Genomic DNA, 13,100 nt, shown 5'->3' with positions numbered 1-13,100 from the left:
CGTTAGACCGGTGACAATTATTTTTTTGTGATTTTCCATGCTACTTACATGAACATTTTTGTCCCTTTCCTCCATTTTTAAATCAGCAAAATGAAAAGCAACAACTTTGCAGGTTTGAACATCTTGGGTTTTGGTTGAATAATTTAAATTTCCCAGAGGGGAAAATGGAAAACATCCAACTAAGTCCACCTGCCAAACTGCGGCCCCTCCTTTCAGCTCAGGGAATAAAAATCTCCTCTGTTATGTACACGTGATTTCATCTGTGTAACATACCTCAGAATTGTACTGCAAGAGGAACCCTTGCTAGCCTAGGAAGAGCCCATGACTGACAACAGGCCACTGCAAAAATCCAGTGCTTGGGACTTGTTACAGCATATCGCACTCCCCATCTGGAGTGAGTTCATTCACAAAACCCCTCCTTCTTCCCTTTCTAAACCACTGGCTCAGTGTCCCTGTTTTCGCATCTGCAACTCACCCTTGATTCTGATGCAGAGTAGAGAAAAGCATCTGAGGACCTTACAGAGCTATTACTTTCAGTCAATGTGTGTGTTATATTTGCTTTCTTTTGCTGTATCAGCATTTAAAAAAAACCACAAAAGCGTTAACCAAGGACGTAGTAATTAAAACTTTGTATAAATATGTTATGCAAACATTTTGTACTAGCTAGGAAAACTGATGTGTTGGATGTCTGATCATAGTTGTTACCCAAAGGCTTCGCTCTAGCTTTGTTTTTCACCTTGGCCACTCAAAAGGCTGGCAGTGCTTCACATCCAGAGGAACTGCCTCAGAGGCAGAGAGGATGCGTATTCATACGAGGTTGTGGAGATTGTGACTGCCTTGGGTGTTTTCTTCCTACCTGTATTGCTTAGAAACCAGAACTTATGAGCTCTGGCCACCTCTGGGGATGTCCCTGAGGTCACAGCGCTTTCCCCCACCAAGCATGTGCCTGACCAACCCTCTATGAGGCACCGTCCTGCTCTCCCCAGGGGGTCCTGGGGTTCCTGGGGTGCTCTGGGTTGTTTCTGCTACTGTTTTCATCCCTGTTCCTCTCCTCTCTTTGGCCAGACTGCCGGGCTACCTGCCTGTTTTCAAGAAAAGGCCCCGGTTACCTTCTCTGGGTTTCAAAGTACTGGTTTCTTTCACCAGATCTGACTTTACCTGGTGAAATATATGGGTGGAGAGGAGCGCCCTGATTTGTGCTCTTGTGTTTACAGAAGAGACAAACTTCTGTGTATTTTTCCCATTGTCTGCAGGAACCTGTCACTGTTTCTTCACACGTAGTGACCATTTCCAGCCTAACCCCTGCCACCTCCTACAACTGCAGTGTGACCACCTTCAGCCACAATAGCCCCAGCATCCCCACTTTCATTGCAGTTTCCACCATGGGTAAGCAGCACTTCCCTGCTTTCTTCTTCTTCCTCCAGCTAAAACATCTGTTTCTCCTTGCTTTCTAAAGCTTCTCTCAGTAATGATGGCCACAGGGGTTGTTTATATCATGGAAGGGCTGCCAGATGTGGATGGGAAGGGGAAGCAGCTTTACAAAGGTCTTAGAAAAATTCCCTCTGGGGGTCTGCCTTGGAAAAATATGAACTAGAAGCTCAGTTCTTGCCTGAGTTTTAGAAATCAGGGACCTTGTTTGTGGTGTCAAGGCTGAACTGGGTACTGCATTGTGACAGTTATGGAGAAAAATGTCGTCTCAGCCAAGTCCAAACAAGAGGAAAAAAAACATTAATACACTGCCAAGGCAAAAAATTGCTCTCTGCACTCAGTGATTAAGTGAAGATAGGGTGAGAAGGAAAGAGAATGGCCATCGCAGAGTCTTGAGTAGTCACACCCGGAAGGGATAGCTCCTGATGGAGGCTCCCTGGGCATGTTGTGAAGCCTGGCTCTATACTGACGCTGAAGAAAGAATATCAGTGTTGAACTGCCCAGAGCACTGGGCTTTTCTTTAAAATCTCCCTTTAGGAATGATGTGTCATCTCTGCTTAGTTAGGAAGTCATGTAGCTTTAGTCACTGGTCCTGTATATCATACACCACTCCATGCTGGAGTTCAGTGTCTGATACTTAGCTTAAAAATCTGTGATTTTTGATCTAAAAAATGCTGCTCTAGACAACTGTGAATGTAAAGTTATTCTGAGCAATTAAACTAGAGATGATTTCTTCTATAATAAGCAGAACAGGGTATATGGTCTCATAGTAGTACAATTGACAAGCATGTAACAGGGAACAAAAATAAATCAAAGTTTTATTATTGAGACTTGATGCCATCTCTTATTTAAAACAGAATATTTTGTTAAAATTGATTTGGCAAAGTAATTCAATCAGTTTCAAGCCACATATTACAGAGCCTCAGCCGGTTATTTTACTTTTGGGTTGGAAAAGGCATTGATCATTGTTGAAGAACGACTTCAGAGTTGAAATGTGATTCGGAGACATAGATGATGATGAATATCTGTATTTTATATTTCCTTCACCCTTTTTGCTTGTGTTATGGATACCAGATAAAAAAGGAAGAAAAAGCAAAACCAAACAAAACAAAACAAAACAAACCCCAAAACCAAAAAACCAAACCAGAACAAAACCAAAACAAAAAAAAAAAAAAGAAAAAGCGCCAAACATGCAAAAATTGAACAACATGCCAGAGTGAAATAATTCCCCAATGGAAATTTTGTAAGAGCAATAACGAGCAATAACTACTCAAAACCTCCCTTTCTCTAGTGGTAAATTTTTCTCTCTATAACATTCCAAGCTGAATGAGATCAGGTCAAAAAAATAACACTATCAACATTGAGGGGAAAAAAACAAACCAAAACCAAAACAAAAACAAAGCAAAACTGTTGTTGTTTCTGAATTGAATAACCAAGAGCCCTTGTTTGTATGTACAGTGACCGAGATGAATCCCAACGTAGTGGTAATTTCTGTATTAGCCATCCTAAGTATCCTTCTGATTGGACTGCTGCTGGTAACTCTTGTTGTACTCAGGAGAAAACATCTACAAATGGCCAGGTAAGTCCAAATTCATGCTGATTCCAAAAATTTCAGACAAAAACAAACACATCATGACAATAGTTGCAATTGAGGATGCTTGTGTCCATGGATGCTTCTCGAGATGCTTGTGAACAGCATACCTTCAAAATAGTTGTCATGCTGCTGTCTAGGAATATCATGTCTTCTCCTTCTATCTGCTTTCATTCTTGACCTCAGTTATAAGCCTCAACCTTTGTCTCATTTAGAGCTTTGTAAGATTGGGTCCATAAGAAGTGTAATCCCTTATTACAAAAGGGTTGTGTCAGGAACCTAAAGGATAATTAGGATCTGAGGCAACTGGAAATGAACCGAATATCAGCATGCTTTGCAAATCTTTCATATGGTTTGGAACAGGAGAATTTCCATATCAGCTGATAAGATGGTTTGTTCATCAGGTCCAGGATGCTGCATTTCAGGGGCCGTGGAAGTCCTGAGCCCTGGCAGCCAAACCCCCAGGACAAGGAAGGATGCACCCGGGGCCCTGAGAGTCTCTCTCTAGATCATGTGCCAGTCTGCCCCCAAATCCTTGTCTTCCAGTTATCCGCATTCTCCGTTTATGTGACATTCCTTCCTATGGGAACTGTAGCATGGGATGAAGCATATGAGCTCACCTAGATCTTACCTTTCTACACAGTCAAGATGCAGAGGAATGTACACTGAGACACAAATCCCGAAGGGATCTCAGGTCCTACTGTTCATGTACAGTATTAATGATCCCCATTTGTTCTATCATACAGATGAAGGGAAAAATTATCTTGTAGGAGTAAACCTTTTTTACAGAACCTACTGTTCCTTCACATATCTGTGCCCATCATTTGTACCTGAATATTGAAATTCAGTTTCCTTTTCCTAGTGGTCTTACCTGTAACAGTTCACTTTAATGTGTATTATGCTACAGTCTAGATGAACTGTGGAGGTTTCTCCAAACCGTCTTGGTTTTGGAAGGGTCCTGGAGTCTTCATAATTTTATAATCTACATAATATATTTTATATTAATTTACACTCCTATGTCAAGAAAGGAAATGATTTCATGTAAAAAAACTTAAGTGATGAATCTCGCACTTGGCTCCCTAGCAGACACTGTACTTTATGTGTCGTGTCTTGGCTATGTATTTCGTGCAACAAATGACCACATCACATGTATTTTGCAGGCTCTGTCTTTCAGTGAACATTATGTGATTTGTTCCTTTTACATGTAATTTGCTCTGTGAAAATCCCAGCTAAATTAATTCTCTCTAGGTAATTACTGTGCAGGCAGCCCAAAGCTTTTTCTTTTTCTCTTCATTGCTGCTTTTAGCCACAGAAGATAATAGCCCCAGGAGGAAATTTAAAAAGAAAATCCAGTAAGAAGCTGCAAGCAATTGTTTGCTTAAATCAAGGAATCAAAAATAGTCAATTTATCATTTGTAGCTGAAAATAATGGACTTGCGCTAAATTCACTGGAATGTTACTCAAGAAATTCTGGAGGTTTTCAAAATGATTTTGTGGATTCAAAATTACCATACTCCTGTCAATTACCATGCTCAATCCTTAGAGCTGGGATAGTAAATATTTAGTATAAAAAGGTAAACATTTAGCACATGTACTGAGGTCAGCAACTAGTGCTAGTACCAGACTACAGAAAGCCCCAAATCTGAGCAGATGAGGTCTATTTGAGATCTTTATTAGCAGCTTATCCCTTGTTTCACTCTTTTAAAGCATTATTAGGGAACCTGATCTCAGTTTGGATAACTATATTAAAGGATTTCAGTTACATTTATCATGGAATATATCACACTTAGTCACAGACGTAAGTTCTCAGCACTCCTCCAAAACTCTGAGAGTCCTCTATTAAATCAATGTCATCACAAGCATTGTGAATCCAAAATAGTAACTTTGTATCTAATGGTCTTCCTGAAACAGGGAGTGTGGGGCTGGAACCTTTGTCAATTTTGCATCTTTAGAGAGAGATGGAAAACTTCCCTATAACTGGTGAGTGTTTGAAGCAAAACTTTTAATTATGTTTTTTCCCATCTCTGGTTTTTTGCAAATATGATCTTTAATCTGAAGTGCTTATTTTTTATATCATCACTGTCCCTCTCTAAGATAGAACTACTGTACCTGTTATTTCAATATTTTATTTCTTGAATGATGAGTCAAGACTATGTATTCTGCCACCTGCTGTTTTTAATAGGGAATGATGTATATACTTGTCAATCAAGTTGCATAGCTGTGTTGTGGAAGAATATTTTTTTCCTTCTTCTTCCAGATATATTTCCTAAAATATCACAAGTGTAGAAACTTGATCTATAAAGCCATTAGCACTTCCATAGAGATATATTTACATGTAGGAGCAAGCTTGCCTTTAGGTAACCAATTAGCAACTGTCATCATGCACTGCCATTAAGTAATTTTTCCTTGCATAGCAAGACAAGGACAAGCCAGCTCAAATATTTACTGGAACTTAATGTTCAGTGCTGTTGAAACGACTCGAAAAAAGCATATTCTTGCTAGTCTAGAAAACCACCTACAAGAGCTGCAGGCACTGCCTGTGGACTCTAAGCCAAAGGACCATCAGCCGAAGAGAAGTGTTTGATCACAGAAAGGCTGTAGAATTAGCTTTAACAGAAGCAAAAGGGCTCTTGAGACCTGCCTGACTGTCACCAGTGTGGTTGTTTTCATTTCTACTTTGAGAAACAAATTTGTGCTAATGACCAACCTGGTTTTTTTATTACCAATCTCTACAAAAACCTCTTAACTTTTACGGGAAGTTCAAGCACAGATATTTAAAAGTATAGTCAGCCCCCTAAAGCCCCATTCCAGTATGCAGGAAGATGAAAACACGAGCCTTGGGTTTACAGCCACGGTCAGCTTTGTTGACAGCCAAGAAGTTGGAGGGAGGAGTCGGTGCACAGGGAACTGCTTCCATGATCTCATGGGACACAGCCTGCCAGCAAGGACAGGATTAAACGGATTGATGCTGCACCACAACAAGCCTTTTACTAATAAGCACGCAAACCAAACTAACAAGCCCAGCAAATCTTGTCAATACCTCACTGTGCTGCTAATTAACTGGGTATTAAACAAGCTTCACTTGCTTGGTTTAGCTTTAATAGCAGCCAGCTGTATGAAGTACAAACTAATCTCTCTTTCAGCTTCTCCTGCTTGGACTGTATTAATGGCAAAGGCAGCAGAAGATCAAACACTCATGTTAATTAAATATCCAAGCTTGAATCAAATGACTGAACTAGCAACAGACATTATTAAAACTGTGAAAAAGTCTTTTTTATGTGAAGGGGAATTAATTAATAGGCTTGGATGTCAAACTGAAGGTTCTTGTTGCTTGATTTAGTATGTGTGTATGTATGTGTGTATATATATGTGTACATATCTATACATACATAAATTATGTCATAAAAATATAAATCAGGGAAAATATTCCTGCTTAATATCTCCACAAATTTTTGGTAACTGAAGGCAGTGTGCCCTAATCTTATGGTCCTGACTTCTCTGAGAGTTAGTAAAGATACCTTGTTTTGTGTGTCTCTGTTGTCTAATGTCAAGACCAGATTCACTGTCCATCCAGGCAACCAAATGGAAAATTTGGCCCCAAAGACAGATAGCAGGATTAAGAAACGTTTTTTTCTTGGGTCATTCCAGGGAACTAATAAGCGAGCTATGAGCGTATCCACTGATTCCTAAAGAAAGCTCAGCTCAGCTGAGTTTTCAGGATTTGAGCAATCACTGCATTTCTTTCTTTTAATGAAATAAAAGTGTTCAGTACATCTGAGCAGTAGGTGGAACACAATATAATTCCAGGAAAACAATAGTGTATTTATTCTGCAATTATGTAGTTTTCATATGTTGAATGAAATCAATTGTTTTAGATACTGGAGTTCCTAATCCGTGAGCAACGTAAGTAGGTCTGCGAGCATGTTAGCCTGTGATTTAATAAAGTGTTGAAATTTCTCATGATGATTTGGCTATGAAAGAAGACCAAGGCTTGAATAATTCCTTCTATCTCTGTAAGCAAGAGGAAGTAAAAACCTCACTTGAAGTTTCCTAAATGAAAGAAGACTATTCTGGCATCATCATCACTTCTGTCTTCTAAGCCTAATGAAAACCTCTCTCTGGCACCAGAGATCTGCTCATGGAAAACAAAATTTCATCCTCAGTCCAGTCCCATAGAAACCCTAACAACAGATAAGCCCTAAGGTCCTGATCCTGCAACCACTATGGCACATGATTAACTAGAAAGGGCTGTTGCTTCTGGCTGACCCACACAATCCCTACCAATGCCTGGGGAAGGTGCCCTGCTGAAACTGCCCTGCCCGTTTTCTCTTCAGCAGCAAAACTCACTAAAGCATAACTTGGAGTTTTCACTGCATGGGCAGAAGTTTTCCACCACCTATTGGAAGATTAAGGTTAGAGATTATTACAATTGATGTGACTTGCTTATCAGGGAAAACATAGGATCTACCAGCTTCCTAAGAGCAAAGGCTACTGGAAAAGGAAATTTCATTTTGTGGTTCCTTTTTATACCAGTTGTAGAAGGATGGTACTGCTTTTAGAACAACAGATTTTCCCACAGGGAAAAACCACACTGACTGTGTATTTGGTCAAAAAAAAAAATCATCTGCTCTTGGGACAATTTTGTTTATTTCAAGAGTTTTTCACATTTGCACAGTACCTATAGCCCACTTCACCAACAAGTAGAACTGACCTGAGTGTGTTCCCTGGATTAATGCATAGCTCAATCTGGTAAACAGGTTGCAAATACAGGAGTTTAGAATGATTTTGTACTCAAATTTCCTTTAGCCACCATGAAACCTGCTGTGAATAGCTATTCATAGAAGCTATGGTTAGAAGAAATTCAAATAATGTTTTGTTGAAAACCTAGGAAATAATTTAAAGCACCTAAAAATGGGACTGTGAAAAATGGATATTTCCAGAAATCTGACTCATTAGAGGGTATTAAGAGATATTGGGATGATCTGAACTTATCTCTGGTACAGATGTTCTAATATCCACAGGATCACTTACAGGAGCAAGCATGGGAGATTGTCATAGTTGTGCATGGTAAAAACAAACTATGTCTGTCCTGAAATAGCTCAAAACATCAAAAAATAGACTTAGTATCACTTACATAATGGACATAAACCTGTGAATGAAATATTCAAACACGCTTTACCCTCTGAAAATCTGCCAGTTTATCAATTAACATTGATTTAGAATAATAGACCTAAATCAATACTATAAACCACATGTATTTTGCTCATACAGAATTTTCTGTTAGATAGCTGAAAATCCTACATAGGATGTTAGGTTGAGGAACAAAAATTCTATGGATGTTAATAATATTCTGATAAGTAAGAGGAAGCCTTTATGCATTTAGCTGATCTTTAAAAGAGAATTTTCTGATCTCCTGATTTCTGTTTGTCTTACTAACTCTACTCACTTTTTCATCTTTATATATGTTATTTATTAATGCTCACAGGCGTAGAAGTGTATTTGCTTTCCTAACTCTGCTACCCTCATGCCTTTGGACTGATTATCTTTTGGCATTTTATATTAATCCTTGGTAAGTGATTTACTTGTTTTTCCATATGCAATGTGTAAACAATGTTAATTTCTATTACATGAAAAATGTGTGATACCTTGTTTTCAAATGAGTCAAAGCTTTTGAAGTTATAATTTTCTTGTACTAGAACATGGATTGGAGAGGATGTGGGTATCAAAGTATTTGCTACCCTGCTTTGTCTAGTTTGTCGTTTTATTCTCCAACCCATTTTGATATTAAAAAGCTAATCTTATGGTGGTCATCATATTCATTTCATTGTTCTCTTTGCAATTTTTGCCACTTCGTTATATGTCCTGGCTTCTTCTGTCTCAGTTATTCATCTGTTCATTGCCTGGCATTGCCTTCTGCTGCTGCTGCTATTACTAAAATTGCTTGATCGTGCCCCATGTTTGGTGTGTGATGTCAAATACCTTAGTTTTTATAGGTGCAGTTTTGTTCTCCTGAGATCAGTAAAAGTTTCACTTTCGGAAGCAATGGTTCACTGAGAATTCATACAAACTAGCAGTCCTGAAATGTAAAAATTAGGTGACTGTGTGAGTGTATCTATGTGTATGTGTGTATATTTGATAGTTTAGTCTGTAAATGATTTATAAAGACTTAGTAAACAACTGATTGGGGTTTTCTTGAAAATAACTAAACAACAAAGCCCCAGGGCCTATTTAGAACCAGAACTGTTTTACAAACTGTTTAACAAATAATTATAATTGACTATGATCTAAAAACGCTTAGCTTAGAAAATAAAGTTCTTGATGGTCTTGAGTCCCAGATATAGTGACGTACAAAAATCTATTTGTTACTAAAGTTAAGATTTACTTTTGACCAAACATTTTCCCTGGTGTTACCACATGGTACCAAAGCCATGGTAGTCATAGAAAACTTCGCCATAGGGATTTCTGAGGCTGGTTTTCTTTGGGTCGCATTGGCTCTGTAGAAAAACCCATCCAAATTTGAAGGGCTCAGAAACATGAGTGGGTTTCTGTAACAAAAGAAGGTCCATTTCTTCTCCCATGAAAATAAAAGCATGTTCTCCATGCAAATCCAGCTGAAGAGTCAATGGAAGTCTTCCACATCTGTCCAAGGCTAATAATATATTGATTTGTAACTTGTCTGACATAAACTCAACTAACTATTAGAGTTTTACTGTGATCCTCCATCAGGCAAGCAGTTTATTATTGTGGAGGTCACACTGCTCTCTCTTAACTCACTAATGGTCAAGAAGCCCAAGGTGGCTGCTTTCAGTAGCACTGCTGCAAAAAGGGTCATTTGCCTCTTTTGCCCCTTTGCCTCTTTTTGTTTAATATGCATTCATATGCATTGACTCACATTTACAGATGTGTATCTTTCTTCAGAGGTTTCCTCTTCAATAAAACTACCTATTTTAGTCTAGATGACCATGTTAAAAGGAACTGAAGTTGAATGAGATTAATCCCTCTCTTCGTATTTTAATCTGTATGGTGAATGGAAGAACAGATGAAACACCAGCTAATGTTTCAGATGTCTCTGTTTTGCGTATTAGTTGGTTTAAAACATTTATGAACATTCAGGAAACAATTGAAATGCTAAGAAACAAAGGCCTCTTGAGACTATCAAAGCACAAGAAACTGTTACCGAGAAATGGATGTCAATCATTTGTTTTATTGTTTCTTGAAGTGTTCCTTGAAAGAAGCATTCTTAGAAGCATTCTCATCATAAACAGCACTTAGATATTTTTTTTATTTTGAAATGAATTCCAATGTGCCCAACATTAGAAGGTTTGCCCTAGTCAGAGGGGATAGAAATGAGTTGAATAATTTAGATAAATTAATTTTAAGTTTTCTTTGAAAATAATCTTTGAAGATGCATAAGAATATACTATGTTATGTGTATAGAACACATGAAAGTACAGTTGCTATACAGATAGTATCTGTATAGATAGCATGGTAGGATGAATAGGTTTATAAGTAAAGATTTGCAAAGTAAATCTCCACATTAGTGTAACGCTGGTATTGCTCTTGTTAACTCTGCAGCCAAAGCTCCACATCTAAATGAAAATGTACCTTTACAAGATAATAAACTTACTACAGCTTGTGGCTGCTCCAAAAACTGAACATTTTGTAAAATTTAATTGTGGAAATGAATATTTTTTTAAATGTCACTTCTAAACTTAACAGGGTAGCAAAATAAAAATATGCCACTTTTAAATATTTCATTCTGTATTTTTACATTATTTTGAAATTTAAAGTCTTCACCTTTATTTTACTGATTAAAGCTGTGACACAATATATCTAGATACTATTTTACTATCATCATGAAATTTAAAATAGTATAATTATAATGTGATTAATGAACAGATATTGTTTAATGCCAGGTAAAAACAAATATGACACTACTAAAATCCCTTCTGAATAAGCAAAAATCTATTTGTGCTCTGTTGCTGGTTTAATGGAGGGGATCAATGTTTTCAAACCTCTAGCCAAATTATTCCAGAGTGTTCACTTTGTGCATTTAAACTGATTGAGTGCTGAACTTTATTTATAGCAACAACAAAATGAGCACATACACCTCCAAAAAACCCCACATGGTGGAGTAGTTAGTGTAGTGCAGTTCTTAAGTCCGTATACTTCTGGGTTATACTGCTGAACACACTCATAACTTGCTTGCAACTGTCACAAGTGAATTATATCACTCATAAATCATGTGAAGACAGTGCAGTACATGACAGGCATAATTATCTCTAGCTGTTAAAAGTCAATTTAGATTTTCTAAGGTTTAAGCTTAAGTCAGTAGGATACTTGCCATTATCTTTATCGACCATCATAAGCAGGTTATGAAATGGATGAGAAATAGTGTTCAGGCCCTTTCCTTTTTCCTGCACCCCTCCATGAATTTGCAAATGGTGGACTTCTCCCTTTACCCAACAGACACTTCTCATTCCTGGTTGCTCTCTAGTGTTGGCATCCAGGTTCCCAGTATGCTAGAGCTGGGGGGCACCATCATGCCCCACTCCCTGCAACAGCACAGCCCCCTGCCAGGCTCAGGTCAGGATTTGTAGAGGACCCATTGCTTGCGCTGGGCACAGGTTTTCCCTTTCACAAGCAGCTCGTTCTTGGAGGTACAGAATGGAAAACGCATTCCATTGATGTCAATGGAAACGTTGCTATCAACTTTAAAATGTCCATGATGTTATCACCAATCTTATGCTGAGTATGATGCAACCAGAAAACATATGTTCTTAAATCACTACTAACTTTGAATAAAACCTATGCAATAATATAATGAATGGAAAACACTTTTTTTTTTTTTTTTACAGGAGTAAAAATGGATTAAAGAAGAGAAAGCTGACCAAGTATGTAACTTCTTTCATATTTAAAGTAGTATAAAAATATATCACCTTAGACTAAACATGCATTATGGAGTACCTGCTAGAGTGATATTGCAGTTAGATACAGAAAACTTCTTGGTAAACACAGCGTGAGATGTCTGAAGGCAGAACACAAACAATAATTGGACAAAAGCAATTCTTCTCGACAGATAGGTTGTGGTAAAACAGCTCCTTACTGATAGAAAATTAGTCATCAGGGAAAAGATCAATTATCCAACTTAGCAGTTCCAACAGAGCTTATCCTTAGTTAAAAATGAAAACGTGAAAAACTGGGATGCATTTATTTCTAGTGATATTTCCCTCTTGACATGAGGCTCTCATTACTGTTGTTGCTAGAACATTAGATCATTAATGCTAACGGGTAAACAGGAGTAATTAAGTGGTGATAAGACAGGTTCCTTTGGGCATATTGCCTCAAAGTAAATGAAAAGATTACAGTGTACATGCTTCAGCAGCTTGTAAATTAGAGCATGATAATTAGGTGAAGGAAGCTGTTTACCTGTGTTTCATTATTCAGAGTGTTAGCCTAATTATTTCTCTGTTATGTTCAGAGACTGTGCCTGTACTAACAGATAGACCCTCACCTGCCAAATAAGTATATAGAATGATGTGAGTTGCTACATCAAGGGTAATTTATACCTGCTGAAGCTCTGCATGGGTTTGTAGAGTTATATGCCACTTTTTTTAGCCATCATCTCTCTGGGAGGAGAATTTGACCTCTAATGACGAATGTGTATAGCTCTCAAAGCCAGCAGAGAAAACAAGTCACTGCTGGGGCATCCAAATGCTATTTTAAGGTGGTGTGTTCGGGGGTTTTTTTTGTTTTTATTTTTGTTATTTTTCAGACCTTCTGAAAAAATCAAACCCTAAATATGAAATCCATTTTTCTGCATGAGCAAAACTCAGATGAGCTTTTAAAGTCCCTCTGCCAGATGTTTTCCTCATCTGAAAGCAACATTTACACGGCACAAGAGTTAACTTACATGGAGCAGCAGCTGCCCTGGTGCTGGAAGCATGTTGGTGGGATGGTGGTTGGAGTGGGCCTGTGATGGGGTTCTGGATCACCACTTATCACGGTGCCACCTGTGCCTTGGGGACATACTCACCTGCAGAAGCAGTTCAGGGGCCAGGGAATCATAGGAAGGGTGTGT

General features: G+C 38.2%; 1 protein-coding gene across 1 annotated transcript in view; it reads left to right on the top strand.

The window, feature by feature from the left end:
- PTPRO (protein tyrosine phosphatase receptor type O) overlaps positions 1-13,100 on the top strand; it is a 155,922-nt gene that overhangs the window by 130,200 nt on the left and 12,622 nt on the right. Inside the window, exons 14-18 of the mRNA XM_065654728.1 lie at positions 1,254-1,386; positions 2,887-3,007; positions 4,931-4,999; positions 8,505-8,588; positions 11,878-11,913. Coding sequence (XP_065510800.1) covers positions 1,254-1,386; positions 2,887-3,007; positions 4,931-4,999; positions 8,505-8,588; positions 11,878-11,913 — 443 coding nt within the window. The remainder of the gene's footprint in view (positions 1-1,253; positions 1,387-2,886; positions 3,008-4,930; positions 5,000-8,504; positions 8,589-11,877; positions 11,914-13,100) is intronic.

The sequence above is a fragment of the Caloenas nicobarica genome, chromosome 1 (genome assembly GCF_036013445.1).
Source record: "Caloenas nicobarica isolate bCalNic1 chromosome 1, bCalNic1.hap1, whole genome shotgun sequence".
Lineage (NCBI taxonomy): Eukaryota > Metazoa > Chordata > Aves > Columbiformes > Columbidae > Caloenas > Caloenas nicobarica.
This window is presented reverse-complemented; position numbering and strand designations above follow the sequence as displayed.